Here is a 22,246-nt window from a genome sequence, read left to right as displayed (position 1 = left end):
GGCTGTGTGTGCTCAGTTGCTCCAGTCATGTCTGACTCTTTGCGACCTCATGGACAGCAGCCCACCAGGCTCCCCTGTCCATGGGATTTCCCAGGCAAGAATACTTCTGTGGATTTCCTCCAGGGGAATCTTCTTGACCCAGGGATTGAACCCGATCGAACCGAATGCATCTCCTGCATTGGCAGGTGGGTTCCTTACCACTGAGCCACCTGGGAAGCCCCATTATTACCTGTGCTTAATAAATTACATTTTCATGACTCAGTCTTAGACTTTCCATAGAAAGAAAACAGATGAGGTTGTGATGATCTTGAAATCCTACTTAACCATCCAAAATCTGGTGGGAGGAACTTCTTCAAATCAGATTTCTTTGCAGGAGCTATGTATTGAGTTACCTACAGCTTTTGAATTGACTTTTTACAGCTGTATTTTATAATTTATAATCATAAAATTCATAAATCCTTAGTTGAGATACCTGAAATAGTAGAACAAAATGAATTCTTGGAACTAACTCATACTTTGGGTTCTTTAACATTTTCTGTATATTTTCCTTTCAATTTTTAAAATAAGAAACCTTGCCTCATATTTTCTGTGTCAGCCTTCCTCCTGTCTCCACTGGTCACAGTGATGACATTAGGAATGGACATTAGAAGCACCATCTACAATAACAACTCAGTTTTCTAGACCAGCCTTTTGGGTGAATGTTTTATTTTGCAAATTCAACTTGTTTTTAATACTGTAATGAACTTTTGTAGGACCGTTTGCATCTCTTCAGAATGAGGAACTAGAATTTCTTGAGTTCAGAATTTTTTTAAAAATAGGTATATGTAAGGTTGGAATTTGAAGGAGTTAAGTTTTATATATAACTTGTATTCTGATACTCACTTTGGAAAAATTTTCCTGAGGTTTCAGAGGAGATATGCAGAAATAGGTAAGAGTGAATTTTCCTCAAACATTCCTCTCAAGAAAATGTCAAAAGTGGCAACTTTAAATTTTTCAAGCTCAGTGCTGCACGAATAAATTTTTTTTTTTAAAGCTTTTTTCCAGGACTAAATAGTAAAGAGCCAAAGATTTAAGGTATCTCCAGAAACTGAGAGCAGTGCCTCTTTCTTTAAAAATCATAATCTCCAGTGATTCCACTTTTTAAAACCTCTCATTTATCATGAGCTGTCAGGTTTTGGATAGTTTCCTGGATCTCAATTTAAAAATTTTCACTGATACCAGGGGACTTAATAACAGAAACTAAATGTCTTAGAGGCACATTTGAGTAATCAATCCACTAGTCTCTGTCAACTTTCTCTTAGGGGGGAAAAAAAAAATCCACCTTATGGTTTTTTCCTAACCATTTCCAAATACACTTCATGTTGAAGACAAATGATAACTGAAGGGACAGATACAGAACGTTCATCATATTTTGTAGAAAGGAGGGTATAGGCACCGAGGCCATGTGTTTTTGAATTCTGTAAGATACTTAAGAGAGTTCCTCTCTCTCTGGTTGTTTTACTCATCATTTTACAGGAATATATATATATATATATATTTATATTTAAAATCAGTTTTATATTTGCTTTTTCAAATGATTCATGTTGGGAGCAATTTGAGCTAAGCCTAAAAAGTGATTTAAGTTTAGGCTTCAGGAAATTACACTTCTTCTGAACTTTTAGTTCATGTCTTCAAGTTTGTAACTCTGTCCCTTGCATGCCCATTAGAACTGGTCAATTTGACCTATTTATAATGAGTTTTTTTTTTTTTCAGTTTACTGACGAACATTTTTTCCAGTCCTAGCAATGTCTAGGAGAAGGCAATGGCACCCCACTCCAGTACTCTTGCCTGGAAAAGCCCATGGACTGAGGAGCCTGGTAGGCTGCAGTCCATGGGGTCGCTGAGGGTCGGACACGACTGAGCGACTTCACTTTCACTTTGCACTTTCATGTATTGGAGGAGGAAATGGCAACCCACTCCAGTGTTCTTGCCTGGAGAATCCCAGGGATGGCAGGGCCTGGTGGGCTGCCGTCTATGGGGTCGCACAGAGTTGGACACGACTGAAGCGACTTAGCAGCAGCAATGTCTAAGCAAGTGACTTTCTCTCTTTTCCACAGCCCCTACTCTTCAAATACAGAAGACCAGCTCACTGTTCCTTTAAACAGGTAATGTTGATCAATGAAATATTCTTCATCAACTGTTAATACCTTAGTGAGAAAGAAATTAGATTCATTTTGTTTGTCCAACAGTGAATGTCTTTAGTCTTTGAATCACCCTGCTCAGTGTAACCCAGCAAGGACCTACTTGAACAACATGTATTATGATTATATAGAACTACTCTGTGTTCCAGTTATTCAAGCACAGGATATATTTTTCATGTTTGCGAAAATAGTTTATCTTAGTTAGAAGTATTACATTTATTTATAAAACAGTTTGAAGCCAAAATACTCCCATAGCTGTGCTCTCCAACTGATACGTTCCTTTTGTCGGTTTTTTTAATGTATGCTGAGCCAGCTGTCAGTTTCCATTAAGTACAAGACCCTTAGAAACATGAAGCGTTGTTGTTACTGTTATTAGTTTGTTTTATTATTGTTGGCATTGTTTTCCTTGACTTTAAGATAGATTTTTTTAAATTGATGTATAGTTGATTTACAATATTTCAGGTGTGCAACATAGTGATTCCCTATTTTTACAGATTATACTCCATTAAAAGTTATTATAAGATATGACTATAATTTCCTGTGCTATACAATATAATTGTACAAAAATACAATTTTTACAATTTACAATTTTAAAATTTTGCAATTTACAAGAAGTTAAACAAAATCCCTTGTTGTTTATCTGTTTTATACATAGTAGATGGTTACCTCTTAACTCCAGTCCCCTGATCTGCTCCCTCCTCCTCTCCCACCTTTGGTAACCACTGGTTTGTTTCTACATGTGTGAGTCTGTTTCTGTTTTGCATGCACTTTTTTTCTTTAGATTGCACATATAAGTGATGTCGTACAGTAGCTGTCTTTCTCTGACTTATTTCACTAAGGTTAATATTCTCCAGATCCATCCATATTGCTGCACATGGTAGAATTTAATTTTTTTTCCTCATGACTGAGTAATATTTCATTGTATATCTATGCACCACATCTTCTTTATTCATTTGTCTGGCACTTGGGTTGCTTCTGAATCTTGTGTGTATAAATAGTGCTGCTTTGGACATTGGGGTGCATGTATCTTTTCAATCAGTGTTTTTGTTTTTCTGGATATATACCCGGAATTGGAATTGCTGGGTCATATGGTATTCTATTTTAGTTTTTTGAGTTAAGTTGAATTTTTAACTCAGGCCCAAATCAATAGTATCTTTTCCTGATCAACTGTAGATTCATTGTTTCCTAGACTTTGTGTTGAAACTTAGAGTTTATAGTTTTATTTTAAAGGTGTACTCAACAGAAGTAAGGTTTCCCAGGTGGTTCACTGATGAAGAATCCGCCTGCCAATGCAGGAGACACCAGTTCAGTCCCTGAGTCAGGAAGATCCCCTGGAGAAGGGAATGGAAACCCACACCAGTATTCTTGCCTGGAAAACCCCGTGGACAGAGGAGCCTGGCAGGCTATAGTTCATGGAGTCTCAAAGGAGTTGGACACAACTTAGTGACTAAAAAACGGCAATAGGAGTCATTTCAGAAGAACAGAAAAAGGATTCAGAAATTTAAGAATGATTTGGATCAGTTTTAGGATTTTGGCAATAGGCCACAGAGAATTAAATTTATACCAGTTTTTGGTAGCCATACAAGACTTTTTCACTTTACTACTTTGAGAATATTTATCATTTCTGTTTTGGAGCTGAGTATTGTAATTCTAGAATATATTTTCAGGTGCCCAGTAAAGAAAAACAATAATTAAGTTTGTAGTAGCTGTATGTACTTCTAGGAAATGAGATGTTCCATCTTTTTGGTCCATTCTTCCACACCTAATTAAGATCTATAACTGTGAGTTAATTCCTTGTTTGGTAGTCCAAAGCAAATTGCTAAATCTCAGGGTTGTTTTTTTTTTTAATCTATACATTGGAATTACTGCCAACATAATTTTTTTCTGAGGATGGATTTGCTTCATTATACATCAGATGAGATGGTTAGATGGCATCACTGACTCAATGGACATGAGTTTAAGTAAATTCCGGGAGTTGGTAATGGACAGGGAGAAGCCTGGCGTGCTGCACTCCATGGGATCGCAAAGAGTTGGACACAACTGAGCAACTGAATTGAACACAGTTCAATTCACTGAACACTGAACACAGTTAAAGGCCCTCAAGTTTTTTTCAAGTGATGCTAAATTAACTTTAGAGATACAAATGTAAACCTGAACATAATTTATTGTTAACCCAGGGCACAGTCAATGTCATTCTGATAATTCTAATTACGACATAACAGTTATCTGTTAGGTAACAATTACAACTTCCAAAAGAGTAATCATTGCCCAGGTGGTGGTATTCTCATATGGACTTGAGCCAGTTTAAGGACCCTTACCCCACATGTGTTAATTAGTTCCTCTTTGTTTGAAAATCAAAATTGTATGGAATGTTCTGTGATATTTTATGATACTACTCATCTTTGCCTATCTTATTAAACTTCTTGGTCTGCCCATCTCCTAATACTCCTTGTTCTTATGTATCTTATTTATCTGGGTTGCTGAGTACTGATAGAAAAGGCCAACTAATGAGGAAGCAATATTGTGTTGCATAAAGAGCTAGGAGAACTTAGATCACCCTGATGGTGTTAGGTGTATAATCTTGGGCATGTCTCTGAATGAAGACCTCTTTCATTAGTTATCTGATCTAGAAAACTAGAGATTTGGACTGGCTGTTCTCTTAATTTTTGCTTCAAAGCCTGTAAAGAATTAAAGTGAAAAAGAGCCTTAATTTACTAGTAATACGTTAGTAGATACTTCTTTTTTTCCCAAGTTAAATTTTTTTTTTTAATTTTATTTTATTTTTAAACTTTACATAATTTAATTTTTAAAAGTCTAGTTATTTTTAAAGAAAATGTGTTAGGTCATTTCAGTCATGCAAAGCACCACTATACAGCTACCTCATTTGTGCATCTACTTTTCTGTGCATGCTAGACAGACAATCATAACATTAAGTCCATTTATAAGCACTAGGATTTTTAGGCTTTCTTTATAGCCTGTTCCTCTCAGTCAATAGTATTTATAAAATACTTGTATATGGTGGGCCTTGTTTTTTTCTTATATTTCATTTGAGGCATAAATTTTGACCATGGGGCTCTCTGTGATTGATATGGTATTACTAATGTTAATATAATTTTATAGCAGTATCTCATACTTGAGCATTGTAGCTTTAGAAAAACTGCTCAACACTTCTGCGTGTAGTTTCCTCTTATCAGTAAAATGTGTTCATTGATTCTAGTCTGAAATACTCCAAGAGAACTCTCAGAATCAGTAGCCATTATAGCAATAAGATCACAATGCTTCATGGGCTAATTAAATCTTCTTCCATTTGGGCATTTAGAAAGTGCCATCTATTACTCAGTGCCACTCAATAGCTTTTTTTTTTTTTTTTTTTCTTGGCTTTTATCTACTTCTAGTTCAGTTTTCCATATCTATCAATTTCCATGTCATTTGTATATAAAATTTTGGCTAGCAGTTGAAAGTAATTCATGTATTTTACAGTGTAAGATGAATAAAAACTTCACTGGTGGATCTGATGTGGCTTGTCATAGTTTATGCAGAGTCTAAGTTGTTTTCTAGAACTATAAATATGTTCACAATTTTATAGTAACTTTCATCAAGAAAAACTAAATAAACCAGCATTTGTTATTGTTGTTGTTAACCAAATATGCTGCTTTGAAGTCTTGGCATATATTTGATTGTTGTTTTAAATATGAAACAATGGGCCTGGTACTTGAAAAGTACACCCATCTTTTTGCTTATGTTCTGGAGAAAGCTGTTAAAAGTACCAAGAATTTCAAGTTTGGAAAGACTTTTTATAAGTAATAACTTTTCATAGGATTGTTTTTACCGTTCCCAGCCTAGAAGTAACACAAACCAGATTGATTTGGAGGGAGTTGTGATATAGTAAAATAATTCAATTCAGCCGCTGCTGTGGAGTACTCTGTCCTTGTGGGGACTACAAACATAAGCAGAGAGATCTCAAAAAGTGAAGTGGAAGTAGCTGTGAGTCAAGAAAAAATGAAGGGAAAAAAACCCCTGTTATTAAATAACACGGACAATACTTTCTAAGTATTCAAATGCAGGAAAATTTAGTTATTCCTCAAAGCACTAGTATCTCATTGCTATAATCTGCCATAAATATTATTGTTAAAAAAAAATCAAAGAATCACTTCTTATTCCCTTCCATCTCTCTAGCACATATTCTTCCCCCGATCTCCCTCCCTCCTCTCTCTCACACACACTTTTCCTTTCTATTTCTTATCCGACCATGACTTAAGAGTGCCTAGGGCAGTGTTTTTCAAACTGTAGATTACAACTTAATAGTAGATCATGAATAAATTTGACCAACATTTTTCTAAAGGAAGAGATTAAGATAGAAAATATCAGAATATACCACATATCCGGGAGTTGGTGATGGACAGGGAGGCCTGGCGTGCTGCAATTCATGGGGTCGCAGAGTCCCGACACGACTGAGCGACTGGACTGAACTGAACTGAAGGGAAAGTATTAGTATCATGTCCTGAATTTGTTTCAGTTATACATCTCATGTATTTGTATGTGATTACAATATAAAATATATTTCTTATTGTAGATCGCCATTTTTTAAAAGTTCAAAAGCCATCATTCCAAAATGTTTCATCTAATTATGACTTGAACCTAATGTTCTTTAAACATACATACTAGTTACTGCATAAATATTTGGATGAGATTTTTAAAGCTAGAACTTTGTTTATATTTGATATATTGTTTCTAATCTGCATATCCAGAGGAAAACCCATAGTGTTTTATAATATTACCTTTTTAAAATCTGTTTTCTGCCTCATTTTCAATTTGAAGAACATTGTTGAAAGACTATTTTTCCCATTAGTGGAGTTCAAACTGGTTTGTGCTGTCATATTGTTCTGAAGTGGTAGAAAACATGACTGTGTAATAGGATTGGTCACTTTTAAAGAAAAGGAGTCCTAGAACTGAGTTGTTTTAAATATCACCCAGAAGCAGAAACCTTTATGCTTAGAATTAGTTGTTCAGAGTTAAGAGAAACTAGAATCTACTACTTACTTCCCTTTAAACATGCTTCCTTAGGGCTCCATATTGGTGAAGATGCTGACTCTCTTCTAAGCCATGGCAATTCTGGTATTTCTTCTGGGACCTGAGTAAAATCTTTTCAACCCCTCAGTGCCACTGAATAGTGGCTTGAATTAGCATTTGAAAAGAAACTACTAGTTACCCCTGCCTGAATCTGACTTGTGATTAAGACCCTGGGCGTTAATCTTCTCTAGTCAACAAACAGACATCCTGGAATGCAAAGTCAAGTGGGCCCTAGGAAGCATCACATAGAACAAATCTAGTGGAGGTGATGGAATTCCAGTTGAGCTATTTCAAATCCTAAAAGATGATGCTGTGAAAGTGCTGCACTCAATATGCCAGCAAATTTGGAAGACTTCCCAGTGGCCACAGGACTGGAAAAGGTCAGTTTTCATTCCAGTCCCAAAGAAAGGCAATGCTCAAACTACTGCACAGTTGCACTCATCTCACACACTAGCAAAGTAATGCTCAAAATTCTCCAAGCCAGGCTTCACCAATATATGAACCGTGAACTTCCAGATGTTCAAGCTGTATTTAGAAAAGGCAGAGGAACCAGAGATCAAGTTGCCAACATCCACTGGATCATCAAAAAATCAAGAGAATTTCAAAAAAACATCTATTTCTGTTTTATTGACTATGCCAAAGCCTTTGACTGTGTGGATCACAACAAACTGTGGAAAATTCTGAAAGAGATGGGAATACCATACCACCTGACCTGCCTCCTGAGAAATCTGTATGCAGGTCAAGAAACAACAGTTAAAACTGGACATGGAACAACAGACTGGTTCCATATCGGGAAAAGAATATGTCAAGGCTGCACATTGTCACCCTGCTTATTTAACTTATATGCAGAGTACACCGTGAGAAGACCTCGACTGGATGAAGCATAAGCTGGAATCAAGATTGCCAGGAGAAATAACCTCAGATATGCAGATGACACCACCCTCATGGCAGAAAGTGAAGAGCTAAAGAGACTTTTGATGAAAGTGAAAGAGGAGAGTGAAAAAGTTGGCTTAAAACTCAACATTCAGAAAACTAAGATCATGACATCTGGTCCCAGCACTTCATGGGAAATAGATGGGGAAACAGTAAAACAGGGACAGACTATTTTTTGGAGCTCCAGAATCACCACAGATGGTGATTGCAGCCATGAAATTAAAAGATGCTTGCTCCTTGGAAGAAAAGTTATAACCAGCCTAGACAGCTTCTTAAAAAGCAGAGACATCACTTTGCCAACAAAGGTCCATCTAGTCAAGGCCATGGCTTTTCCAGTAGTCATTTACAGATGTGAGAGTTGGACTATAAAGAAAGCTGAGCACCGAAGAATTGATGCTTTTGAACTGTGGTGTTGGAGAAGCCTCTTGAGAGTCCCTTGGACTGCAAGGAGATATAACCAGCTCATCCTAAAGAAATCAGTCCTGAATATTCATTGGAAGGACTGATGTTGAAGCTGAAACTCCAGTACTTTGGCCACCTGATGCGAAAAACCAACTCATCTGAAAAGACCCTGATGCTGGGAAAGATTGAAAGTGGGAGGAGGAGGGGACTACCGAGGATGAGATGGTTGGATGGCATTACCGACTCAATGGACTTGAGTTTGAGTAAACTCCAGGAGTTGGTGATGGACAGGGAAGCCTGGCGTGCTGTAGTCCATGGGATTACAAAGAGTCAGACACAATTGAGCGACTGAACTGAATCAACAAAATAAATTTAAATCCCTGATCTACCACTTGCTAGCTCTTGGACCTGAAACAAGCTACTTCTCAGTGACTTTATGTCTCATAGAAAGCAATAATATTAAATTGATCCGACCACACCAAGATTTTTTACATTTCCTTAACAGAACCAACAGTTGAGTTAGTATTTCCACTCGCTATGTCCCCTGGTTTATAAAGACTAGTAGTGAAATCTGAACAGTATCCATTAAATGCTTTTTACAATATTTTATTTTCTGCTGGGGGCTTCATATTCTGACTGACCTTAATTTGAGTAAATTACTATGTAACCAGATGATAAATTTCAAAGTTACTCTAATCATCATGAGAAGTATTTTTCGGTGACCAGTTGATGCTAATGGAATGTATGTGTTTTTATTCATATTCAGTTTAGTTGTATTGACAGAACTGCTTTTAAAATACATTCTGGTACAGAAAATATCCAAAAAATGACTACAATGTAAGGTTTATTCTGCTGTAGAGTTGATCACATTTTTATGTGAAATAGAAACTAGCAATTTGACTTTTTCCATCATTATGGAATGGCCTTTTTAAACTTAAATTTTCAAAGTTTGAGATAATCATAGATTCGCATGCAATTATAAGAATTAATACAGAGACCCTGTGTACCCTTCATCTTGAAGTAGTATTAATCGCTCAGTCATGTCCAACTCTTTGTGACGCCATGGACCGTAGCCCTTCAGGCTCCTCTGCCCATGGAATTCTCCAGGCAGGAATACTGCAGTGGGTAGACATTCCCTTTTCCAGGGGATCTTCCTGACCCAGGGATTGAATACAGGATTTACTGCATTGCAGGCAGATTCTTTACCTTCTGAGCCAATGGGGAAGCCCCACCCTTCATTTACTTTCCCTCAGTGGTGACATCTTATAAAACCATAGTGTAATATCACAGTCAGGATATTGACATTGTGGTAATCCATTCTTCTTATTCAGATTTTCAGTTTTGCTTGTAAGTCACTTGTATGTATGTTTGTGAGTTTAGTTCTGTGCAGTTTTATCTCATGTGTATGTTCATGTATCCACCACCGTAGTCAGGACAGAAAAGAGTTCCATCACCACAAGGATCTCTCCTTTTATAACCCTGCATGCCTTCCTTCCTCCTGTGTACTCCTCTCTCCCTCCACAGCCACGAATCTATCCCCCACTCCTATAACTTTGTCATTCAAAGAACATGATATAAATGAAATCATGCTGTATGTAATCTTTTGGAATTGGCTTTTTTTTTTTTTAACTCAATTGTGATTCACTAGAGATTTATTCAAGCTATTATGTGTGTCAGTAATTCATTCCGTTTTATTGTGTGTATAATATTTTCTAGTATGGATATACCACAGTTTGTTTCATCATTCATGTGTCAAAGGATATCTAGATTGTTTCTAGTCTTTGATTGTTACAACAAAAACTACTGTGAACATTTGTATACAGACTGTGACACTGTGTGAACTTATGTTCTCCTTTTTTTTTTTTGATTAAATGACCAGGAGATCAATTGTTGAATCATTTCATAGTTGCATGTTTTGTTTTTTAAAATACCAAACGTTTGCTGAAATTGCTTACCATTTTATGTTCCCACTATCAAGGTGCAAGGGATCCAGTTTCTCTGTACCCTCTCCAGCATTTAAGATTATCATTATTTTTTGTTTGTTTTAGCCTTTCTGGGACCAGGACCTGTGTAGTTGATTTTAATTTGTGTTTCCCTAATAACTACTGGCTTTTCAGGTGGCTCAGTGGTAAAGAATCTGCCTGCCAAAGTAGGAGACATGGGTTCAGTCCGTGAGTCTGGAAGGTCCCCTGGAGAAGGAAATGGCAACCCACTCCAGTATTAATTGCCTGAGAAATCCCACAACAGAAGAGCCTGGCAGGCTGCAGTCCATGGGGTCGCAGAAGAGTTGGGCACCTCTGAGCACACATTTCTCACTCAGTCCTGTATGTGGTCTACTATCAGTAATAACTAATGATGTTAAACATCTTTTCATGTGCTTTTCTACCATGTATCCTTTTCAGTGAAATGGCTGTTCCTGTCTTTTTGCCCATTTTCTAATTGAATTGTTTGATTTCTTTTTACTTCTGAGTTTTGAGAGTTTGTTATATATTATACATTCTAGTCCTCTGTCAGATGTGTGGTTTGCAAATATTTTGTCATGGCATATAGCTTGTCTTTTCATCTTAACGGTGTCTTTTGCAGATAAATATTTAAAATTGAGGGGAAGCTCAATTTGTCAGTTTTCCTCTTATGGATCATGTTTTGGTGTCAAATCTGTGAACACTGCCTGGGCCTAGATCCTGAAGATTTTTTTCCTAAATGATTTATAGTTTCTGTTTTGAGTTAATTTTTTATCATGGTAAAATATGTATAACATAAAATTTGCCATTCAAAGTATATAATTCAGTGGCACTAAGTACATTCATAATACTGTACAGCCATCCCCACCATCTAGATCCAGAACTTTTTCATCATCTCAAACAGAAACCCAGTACCCATTAAGCAGTCACTCCCCATTTCTCCCCCGACTCCCACCCCTTCCAGTCATCAGTCTGCTTTCCGTACCATGAATTTGCCCATTCTGTATGTTTCATATAAGTGAAATTGTAAAACATGTGGCCTTTTGTGTCTGGCTTCTTTCACTTAGCTAATGTTTTTGAGGTTCATTCATATTGTAGATGTATCAATACTTCATTTCTTTTATGGATAAATATTCCATATATGGCTACACTACAGTTATTGTTTATCCATTCGTCAGTTGATGAACATTTGGAGTGTTTTCACCTTTTGGCTATTGTGAGTAATACAGCTTTGAACATTTCATGCACAGGTTTTTATTTGAATACCTGTCTTCAGTTCTTTTGGGTAGATTCTTACAAGTGAGTTAATTTTTTAATAAGGTATAAGACATAGGTTGCTCCTTGGAAGAAAAGCTATGACAAACCTAGACAGCATATTCAAAAGCAGAAACATTAACTTTTCCAACAAAGGTCCATTTAGTCAAAGCTATGGTTTTTCTAGTAGTCATGCATGGATGTGAGAGTTGGACCATAAAGAAGGCTGAGCACCAAAGAATTGATGCTTTCAAACTGGTGCTGGAGAAGACTGTTGAGAGTCCCTTGGACAGTAAGGAGATCAAACCAGTTGATCCTAAAGGAAATCAACCCTGAATATTCATTGGAAGGACTGGTCCTGAAGCTGAAGCTCCAATACTTTGATCACCTCACTCCTAACGAGTGAGGAGCCGACTCATTAGAAAAGATCCTGATGCTGGGAAAGACTGAGGGCAAAAGGAGAAGAGGGTGACAGAAGATGAGATGGTTGAGTGACATCACTGACTGAATGGACATGAGTTTCAACAAACTCAGGGAGATAGTGAAGGACAGAGAAGCCTGGCGTGCTGCAGTTCATGGAGGTGCAAAGAAGTCAGACAAGACTGAGCAACTGAACAACAGCAAGACTCACGTTGAGGTTTTCTTTTTCTTTTTCTTCCTTTGCCTATGGATGTACAGTTTCTTCACTATTTTTTGAAAAGGCTGTCTTACAAGGGCCATTTTAAACAATTATTTTAAAGCTTTCGGAGAATCCTTATCCCTAGAGTTTCTGTATATACACGTTAATTTTGAAGAAAAGCTAAAGAATTTGTAATGTGAGCCTGTAAGGATAGTTTGGTGGTTTTACTGGGGTTTTCTTTATATTTGTGAAAGTTTAGGCTTGAATATTTCTGTTACAGACAAAGCGATTGTATTTTCTATGAAACATATAGGTGATGAGGGAAAGATAAAACAAGTAAGCCATAAAGGGTTTTATCCCATGGATGACAGGAAACCATTCAAGGTTCTAAGAAAGATAGACATAATCAGATCAAATTAAAAGATGGACTTTAAGAAAGATAACTGGGTAGAATGGAATATAGGCTCTAGTCAGGCAAGACTGACATAAAGGTGTGGAAAAGTGTTCACACCCAATTTGAGTGGACTCACCTGTGTTTCCTGTGACATGTCTGACTCAGTAACTTGAAAAACAAATGGAGAAAAATCAGCTTCAGATTCATAAAACTGGGGACATTTTACATATGCTGCTTATAAATTGTTAGGGTTTTTTTGGTTGTTTTTTTTCTTGAATTTTTTTAAGCTCAAGGACCTAAAATCTTACTCCTAAAACTGGCTTGAGGAGAAAACTTTTATTTAAAGAAGACAACTTAACTGCTGTCTTTAAAGGTCTATTATTATTGCTATTTTAGACTACTTTATTCCTCAGCTCCCAGAAAAGAATATTTTAACATGGGGTTACATGGGCTTGATTTCCTAGTCTTAGTAAAACCATTGAACTTTGTTACAAAATACTATGAGAAAACTTCTGGGTCAACTTTTCAGTGAAGGAGAATAGAGTATATGCATTAAGAGGTAATGATTACTAATGGCTTTGGGTGGACTCTGGGAGTTGGTGACGAACAGGGAGACCTGGCATGCTGCGGTTCATGGGGTCGCAAAGAGTCGGAGCAACTGAACTGACTTCTTTCAAGTTTTCACTTTGGAACCCTTTTTTTTTTCCACTTCATACTGTGTACAAAGTGCTGAGAAGCGGTAGGAATCACTTCTTTGCTTGCTTTATTAGTCTGTAAGTTTGCATTGTAAGTTTGCATTGCTTTCTAAGCAAGCATGAAATTCACCTGTTTCTTCAAGTCATGTAACTTTTTATTATAAAAATAATCGATGTTAAATGGTTTAATTTACCTGCAGGAATGATTTTTAACCAAATCTTTAAACAATTGCTTCTGTAAGTTGCACTGTTTATTCCATTGCTAACTTTATTCCCTGACACGTTGCTGTTTGCCTGGGCTTACCCTCCTTAATGTGAGAAAATGTTATGTTCTCTAGGAAGGTTCCCCTTATTCTGGCTGGAATCCTTTTCACCGGGTTATAGAAACCTGTGAACTACTCTCAGAGGGTTTGATTCAACGGTCCACCAATACCTCTGGCATAAGGCCTGGAACATAGAAGATGCTCAGTAGATACTTGAAGGAAAGAAAGACCTGACATGTACTTCCCTATAGCAGGTTATTTAACTGTGGCCTGTTTATCATTATTTCAGACTAATTTAGGAGTTCTCTCTAAGCATAGAAATCACTTAATTTTATATTAATATGAGCAAAATTTATTAGGTTGAGTAAAAATTATTTAGTCTTTAACATTGGTATCATAATCTTCCAGAAAGGTATTTGGTGACATGTGTCCTGTGGGTAACTATATAATTGAAATATAATTGACAGTACGTTGTATATATTTAAGGTGTACAGTGTGATGATTTGATACATGTATAGTGAAATACTTGCCGTAATATGGTAAGCTAACAGCAGTCATATCTCACATACTTACTTTGTTGTTGTTGTTATGGTGAAAACATTAAAGTTGTACTTTAATAGCAGTTTTCAAATATATGGTATTGTTAACTAGTCATCCTACTGTACCTTAGATCCCTGGAACTTATAACTGGATGTTGTACTTTGTTTTTATGTGCAACTGAGTGTTGTACTGTGACCCGTACGTCCCCGTTTCCCCCACCCCTCAGCCCCTGGCAACTGCCATTCTACTCTCTGTGAGTCTGATGTTTTTAGATTCTTCATGTAAGTGAGATCATATCATATTTGTCTTTATCTGACTTATTTCACTTAGCATAAGGCCATAAAGGCCCATCCATGTTGTTGCAGGTGGCAGATTTGCCTTCTTTTTATAGCTGAATAATTTCATTGTATGTGTGTGCGCGTCACATTTTCTCTGTCCATCCATCTCTCTGGATGGACACTAAGGTTGTTTCCATGTCTTGGCTGTTGTGTATGATGCTGAAAGCTTCTCTCTCTCTCTTTTTTTTTTTTTTCTGAATTCTGTTTATTTCAGATCATCTTGTGGATCCTAGGTTTTTTCCAGGCTTGAAATAGCAGTTCTGTCCATAGTCTGTAAAATTGCAGATAATCAGTTTTTGCTTATGATTGGCTTAAAAATCTGTGTAAAGCTTTTACTGTTGAGCATCTAGGTATAGAAGAGCACCTGAATGACAAACTACTGCCCTTATTCCTTATTTCTATATCCTTCTTGTTAATTTCCAATCCTTACTCCAAGTACATGAAACTTTGAAACTTCTTTTATCAAAAAGCTGTGGTAAATAATGAACTTTTTAAAAAAAATTTATTTTGTTGAAGTGTAGTTGATTTACAGTGTGTGTTAATTTCTACTGTTCAAAGTGATTCAGTTATACATGTATGTACATTCTTTTTCATATTCTTTCTCATTATGGTTCCTCATAGGATACTGTATATAGTTCCCTGTTCTATATACAGTAGGATCTTATTGTTTGTCCATTCTGCATATAATAGTTTGTACCTGCTAATCCCAAAGTCCTAATCCATCACTCCCCCTCCTCTCTCCCCCTTGACAACCACAAGTCTCTGAGCTTTTGGAGTTTTAAAAAGATCACAGTGTTTTGAGTCATTTCTAATCTTATTTCCCCTTTTTGGTGTCATTTCCTTAATTTTGACAGATTCTGTATATTCTCAGTTGCCTAATATTTAGGACAGAATGTAGACTTAAAGTCTCAAAATTTTAGCCCTCTTGTGTTTTATGATATGTTTCATTGTAAAGTGAACTAGGAGATGGAAACTGTGGCTTTGAATATTGTCTGACATAAACAGTGGGATTTTTGGCAGTATATTTAATCCATGGAATCTCTAGATTATTAATCTCTATCTCATTGTGTAGTTACAAAGATGGAATAAGATAGAAAGATGTAAGAGCATAGTATAAATGATATAAAGTGTTAACACATATATAATATGTTCTTTTATTACTAGAATGAGTGGTGAGATGTATTTTCCTTTTTACCTCACTCATTTAAAAATGCATTAATCAGAAGTTCTTTAAACTCTTAAGCTTTTACTTACCAGTGTTCTTTTTATCAGTTTCTTAAGCCAGTGCTGGGACAACAAAATAAATCTACTACCACATTTCCTTGCTTTTTGCTGTGTTTTTAGTAAAATTAGTTTATAAGCATCAGCAAATTCAGTTAGACATAGGCTTATTATCTAACTCTGTTCCTCCATTAGGCTAAGTAGTGCTCTAGGGGTTGAGGAATAGGTTAAAATCCAACTAAAGGCAACATTTATGGGATTTCTTTTTTAAAAATGGCTTATTTATAGTCAGTGACCTAGTGTGGTAAACTAGAGAATTGATTTCTTTGTTAACTGATGTCGCATATATTGAGTACCTACTTAGTCTGTACCCAAGGCAGCATGACATTTACTAATATATGTGAGTTTGTTTGTTTCTCTAAAAATTTTCTTCTTGGAGTTTTTATCTGCTAGCTATAAACTATTTTAAGGAGTTCAAATGGCCTTGTTACAAACAGCTTCTAAGAAAACTAGGTTCCAGAGATTGGTTAGACCTTTAGATTGCTGATAACTCAAATGGGTATGAAAAAGTTTTTTTGGAATAGGTGCTCTGTGCACCACATTTTTGGATAAAAGCAAGATGATGAAAAATACTATAGGTTAATGTCAATCTGATAACAGTGTAGCAAAAGCTAATTTTTGGAAGAGTATAATATGGCCAGGGTCATTCCATTAGTAGTGAATGTTATATTAAAAAGAAAAAAAAAAACACCTTTTTTTTCCTGGGGAGAACACATATAATGAACAGATATCCATTCTTTAGTCTTTTCTTCCAATTTTTAAATTAATGAATTAGGATGTGGAAGATTCAATTATAAAAAAGCTTATTTTTTACATTTCTTTCACTGATATTAATAAGTTGCTTTCTAGTAATCAGATCAGAATTTCATTAAAGCCATATGATGTGAAGTGTTTTAACCATATTTCATGAATTTGAAGGGTTGAATACTAAAACAATTCAGGTAGCTTGTAGAATGTTGAACATGGGATTGATGTTTTCAAGTAAAAGAAATCAGTTTTAGCATGTTTTGCAAAAATTTATTTTTAACAAAATAAGTTTACATTTCCGGGACCAGAATTTAATGCAAGAGTTTTTAATGTCTTACAGTGAATTTCCTTGGGCTAAGTTGGGTCAGGGCAGCTTTAGAAATGAATTCTGTCAGAGAAGACTGTTATTAGAGATAAGTACAGAAACCTCACTAGCTGTTAATTGTGTTCAGGAGATGAGATCAGGTATCTTTGGTCTTTATCAGGGATTCAGATCCCTAAGAAAAAGGTAGCCCTTGCCTTTTCCCTTCTGGATCTATCTAGGAACTGTTCTGCACTTAACTTCCTTTATTATGAAGTGATTCTTCTTACAGGCAAATAATCAGTTAAATAAATACCATTTGTAGTGAGGATGTATTTTTCTGTTACCCAATCATTTATATTGAACAGATTGCATTTGTTACCACCTGCAGAGAAAACTGTGCTACACAAAACTGTCTTTACAATTTCTTTTTTAAAATTGTTTCCTTTTCTTCTTCCTTGTTGCACATTTTTGCACTTTCTATATTCAGTTCAAAAGAACAACTGGGTAAAGGGATACACTAATCAATCAGTGGTGTCCTTTTCTCATGGTTTAGCCTGTGCTGCATCACATCTAAAAGTGAGAGGAAGCATTCCTTTAGCGTGCAGTGACTGTTCCTCTCTGCTAGGTCAGTAATGTTCTAAGTGTGGTCCAGGATCTGGTGCCAGTCTGCAGACAGAATATGATAGTAAGCATTTAGAAACATTTTGTAGTTTGACATTGCCATGACATCAGAGTGCATTTTTTATATTTTACAAAAATACTAGTCCACGGCAAATTGGAGAAAGTTCTTCACCACAGACAATTTGAGAAGCACCAGGTTAGATGGCTTCCTCAACTTCTAATACAAGCCATCACAGCCTGGGGCTGGGGGATGGATGTTGAATGACTGTCCTGTTAGTCTATCTACTGTTGATTGATTACATGCTCAATTGTAGCAAAGCCCAAATGAATCGTTTCCCTGGCATAAAACCAAGGATTATCCTGTCAGTAATAATTAAATGAATCAGCTGTCCCTGTGGTTTCTGAATAGCTTTTTATTGTTTCTCACTGGATTTAAAGTACTGTCTGTTGAAGTTACAGAGTCTGGCAGCCTTAATAATTCCTGCATTTTCCCTGGAATTTACTGAATCATTTGAAAAACTTATAGCTGTTTCTCTCTCATATGTTAATAAGCTACATTCACTATAAAATATAGTGGTTGTTAAATGTGGCCCGAGTTTGGTCTAACATAAAAGCATGAATAAGAGAGAAAAGAGAATCTCCACTAACAGTAATCACTAATGAGGAAATTTTGCTGTCTTAAATGTGACATTTTACTTTTGGATATTTTGATTGTTGCTTCTTTAAAAAAATCTATTTGGCAGTTGATGACATTATTGTAATTGAACCACAGGTTTCTACTAGCTCTGAAAATTTCAATCTACAATTTAGCATTATAATCTATTTTTACCCTAATAAAAAAAAGTGTCCTAATATTTTTTGAAAAGCTACTTTTTAAAGAAAATGGCCACTGTTACAGGGTAACAGTTCTGCATGACCAATGTAAAATTCAAATTTAATAATGAATTTATTATTAATATGAGTGTCCTACTTTGTGTTTATTAATGCAGATAACAGGGAGACTCGGCAGACGTGAAGCATGAGTTCAGATGCTAGCCAAGGCGTGGTCACTACTCCTCCTCCTCCCAGCATGCCTCACAAAGAGAGGTATTTTGACCGCATCAATGAAAATGACCCAGAATACATAAGGGAGAGGAACATGTCTCCTGATCTGCGACAAGACTTCAATATGATGGAGCAGAGGAAACGAGTTACTCAGATCTTGCAAAGTCCGGTGAGTCAAAATGATTCAGAAGCATTAGTTTTTTTTACTCTTTGGAAACCATGATACAGTGAGGTAGGAGATATCTGCTTTTGGGTAGAAGAGTGGTGTAGGAACAGGGACTGGTTGTCCCCAATTTTTCAGAGGCAAAATAAACACCTAGTATATAAATTTAATTTGCAACACTTTATGGATAAACTAGCATCATCTTGGTGATAACTTTTCTTGTGTGATTTCTGAGTGTAATGTTTCATTACAGGGAAACAAAAAATGCTACTAAATTCAAGGATTCTCATTTCAGACTGAGTATCTGTGAAGAAAAGAAAGGCATGAGTAAAGAGTTAGGAACCAAGAAATGAGTTAGATACACCCCGTCCACATATTTTCTTCCTTTGGGTATCTTGACAATCATAGGAAGACTTCAGGTTTATGAAAATATCTGTCATTTGGCAGCTTAATATTCCATGCACCTAATGTAGGTGCACATATGTGCATGCACACCAAACTAACTAGATTAAACGTAGATTCTAACCTTAACCCAAGCTGAAAATTCTGTCTGCACAGTCATATCCAGACTTTGTAAATCACGTTCAAATGATATAAGTTTCCTACATACCTTCAGTGAAATTGTAAAGGTCACATGTAAGTATTGGAAAATGACTGAACAACTTGATTTAACACGCAGATTGAATTCGTAACTATATGTATAGGGAAGATCATGGGCCCCGTAAGCTAGAGTTCATCATACATAGACACACGATGCCCAGGATAGGGTTGTGTTAGATTTCCAACTTAGGTACTAAAATAAGCACCAAGACATAGAACTGCCTGAGGTGGCCCTGGTAAATCATTTTTGTTGTGCCCTTGTGGATTTAATCACAGAGATTGAGTCCAAAGCCAAAGGGGAATTCCATTCCTGACTAATTCTCCTGTATCAGTGGCCTAGATAAAAGCAAATAGAAGTTATAAAAGCAGTGCAGGCTTTCAGGAATTTAAGTATAGCTTAAATATAAAGCTATCCTTTAAATAAACCCTTAAAGAAATCTTTTCCCAATGGAAAGGAGATTAACCAGAAAATTTATCATGAGAGAGTAAATGTTCAGTGCCTTATTTTATGCAAACAAGTTTCTGTGTTTATAAATACTTGAAGGGCAAACTCCACTTTGAAGAACTAACTAATTAGCCAAAGAATTACGGTAATATATAGGATAAAGTAACTGAAAGAATGAAATGAAGTTCAGATTTTGTTCAAGATTAAATACCAAGATTTCTTTGGTTAATGCTCCAAAGAGAATCATTCAATTCTAAGTAAAGCTTTAAAGGAAAAAGTGCCAAACTACATTTTTATGCCAGCGTTTTTTAAAAATAATTTTTCCATTAAACTAAGGCAACATAACTGAGATTACCTAACTTTTTTTTTTTAACTTGTGTATTGCCACTACAAGATTGGCTTAAAAATATGAATTTTACTTATGCCTTGGGGAACTTAATGAAAGAATGGTAAAGGGCAGGTATATAGATTGTCATTTCCATGTTTATATAGCAAGAGTGATAATTTTCAGCCCAGAAGGAAACAAAAGAATTTTAATTCTTTTTGTACAAAAGAAGATTTAAAAGAATTGTGGATAGGTCATTTTTTCCTTAGTTCTTTGCTAGTGAATTTAAAATCTTGTTTGTGAAAGACTTGGAAAAGTATATGTATTTTGTCTTTCTGCCATGTTTTAGGACATGGCTTTCAAATTTCTTTTAATACAACAAACTTTTCACCAAAGGAAATGATATATGGTGGCCTGTATTACTAAAAAACAAAACTTAGCAGCTTAAAACAACAAGCTTTTATTATCTCATCATTTCTGTGAGTCAGGAATTCAGGAGCAGCTTAGCTGAGTGGATCTAGCTTAAGGTCTCTCATGAGGTATCTGTCAGGGCTGCTGCATCTGAAGGCTTGACTAGAGTGGAGGTTTCCACTCTTTTAAGATGGGTCACTCACCTGGCTGTTGGCAAAAGGCTGCAGTTTTTTGCCACATGGACCTTAAGCAGAGGCTGTTTGAGTGCTCTCCCCATGAGGAAGTATCTCAGAGCAAAGAGGAGCCTGCAGTACCTTTTATGACCTGATCTCAGACATTTCACACAATACTTCTGCCATATTTGTTAGTTAAGAAGTGAGTCGCTAAGTTTAGCTCATACTTGAGAGGAACGAAGCTTCACCTTTGGAGGGGAGGATTGTCCACTCTGTGATCACAATTTATTTTAAAAGCACCACAGTCTGCCATAATTTATCTACCTTCCTCCCACATGCAAAATGCACTCACCATCTCCTACTACCCCTGCAAAAATTTCATCCCATTACAACATTAGCCTGAATCCAAAATATTGACTTCTAAATCCAGTCCAGGTATAGGTGATCCATCTCAAGTGAAATTCCTTAAATATAGTGCCTCTCAATCTATAGACCTGAGAACTGCCCTCACACACATTCAGTGGTGGGACACACCCGAAGCTAACTGCTGTGGACATTCTTGTTCAAAAAAGGGAAAAAATTGAGGGTACAGAGGAGTCACTGCTTCGTAGTAATTCTAAAATCCATCTGGGCCAATGTTTGAAAGTTCCCTTGATAAGAACTCAGTCCTTCTTCTACTTAGTAGAAATGAGTCTCCCTGGCTCTTGGCTCTGCCCTCTGGGTTTTTGGTTCCATTCTCTGAATTACTCTTCCTTTTCCTTAAAAAGTAGCCTGTGTTTGCAGCTGTGTATTTTTCTCACCCTGCTTTCTTCTTGTAGAGGTTTTGGAGTTCAAAGACCTCTTTTTGTACTCTCTTTGTTTCTTTAAGTCCAAGATTATAATGTTTCTGTGAATATAATTTTCTTAAAAACTGTATGTGTCTCGTGTGAATATTGAGGTTCATTCTGTTAGACAAAACCCATAACCAATGAAGATCAAAATCAAAGGTATTACTAGTACATGTTTGTAAGAAACAAATTTGTAAGCTTTCTATTTAAAATGCTGAGTTCAATATGACAAACCCACAGCAAACATTATCCTCAATGGTGAAAAATTGAAAGCATTTCCTCTAAAGTCAGGAACAAGACAAGGGTGCCCACTTTCACCATTACTATTCAACATAGTTTTGGAAGTTTTGGCCACAGCAATCAGAGCAGAAAAAGAAAAGGAATCCAAATTGGAAAAGAAGAAGTAAAACTCTCACTATTTGCAGATGACATGATCCTCTACATAGAAAACCCTAAAGACTCCACCAGAAAATTACTAGAGCTAATCAATGACTATAGTAAAGTTGCAGGATATAAAATCAACACACAGAAATCCCTTGCATTCCTATACACTAATAATGAGAAAACAGAAAGAGAAATTAAGGAAACAATTCCATTCACCATTGCAACGGAAAGAATAAAATACTTAGGAATATATCTACCTAAAGAAACTAAAG

General features: G+C 36.2%; 1 protein-coding gene across 10 annotated transcripts in view; it reads left to right on the top strand.

Annotated features, from left to right (window-relative positions):
* ADD3 (adducin 3 (gamma)) overlaps positions 1 to 22,246 on the top strand; it is a 129,486-nt gene that overhangs the window by 80,041 nt on the left and 27,199 nt on the right. For 6 of the 10 annotated variants that reach the window (XM_010859380.1, XM_010859372.1, XM_010859373.1 and 3 more), the window contains exons 2-3: positions 2,097 to 2,144; positions 18,592 to 18,815. In XM_010859380.1, coding sequence (XP_010857682.1) covers positions 18,621 to 18,815 — 195 coding nt within the window. In that variant the 5' untranslated portion in view covers positions 2,097 to 2,144; positions 18,592 to 18,620. The remainder of the gene's footprint in view (positions 1 to 2,096; positions 2,145 to 18,591; positions 18,816 to 22,246) is intronic. The other 4 variants (XM_010859377.1, XM_010859375.1, XM_010859378.1 and 1 more) reach the window with 1 other exon arrangement.

This window comes from Bison bison, unplaced genomic scaffold (assembly GCF_000754665.1).
Source record: "Bison bison bison isolate TAMUID 2011002044 unplaced genomic scaffold, Bison_UMD1.0 scf7180017864456, whole genome shotgun sequence".
NCBI classification, from domain to species: Eukaryota; Metazoa; Chordata; class Mammalia; order Artiodactyla; family Bovidae; genus Bison; species Bison bison.
Note: the sequence above shows the minus strand (reverse complement) of the source record. Positions and strands in the feature narration are given on the sequence as shown.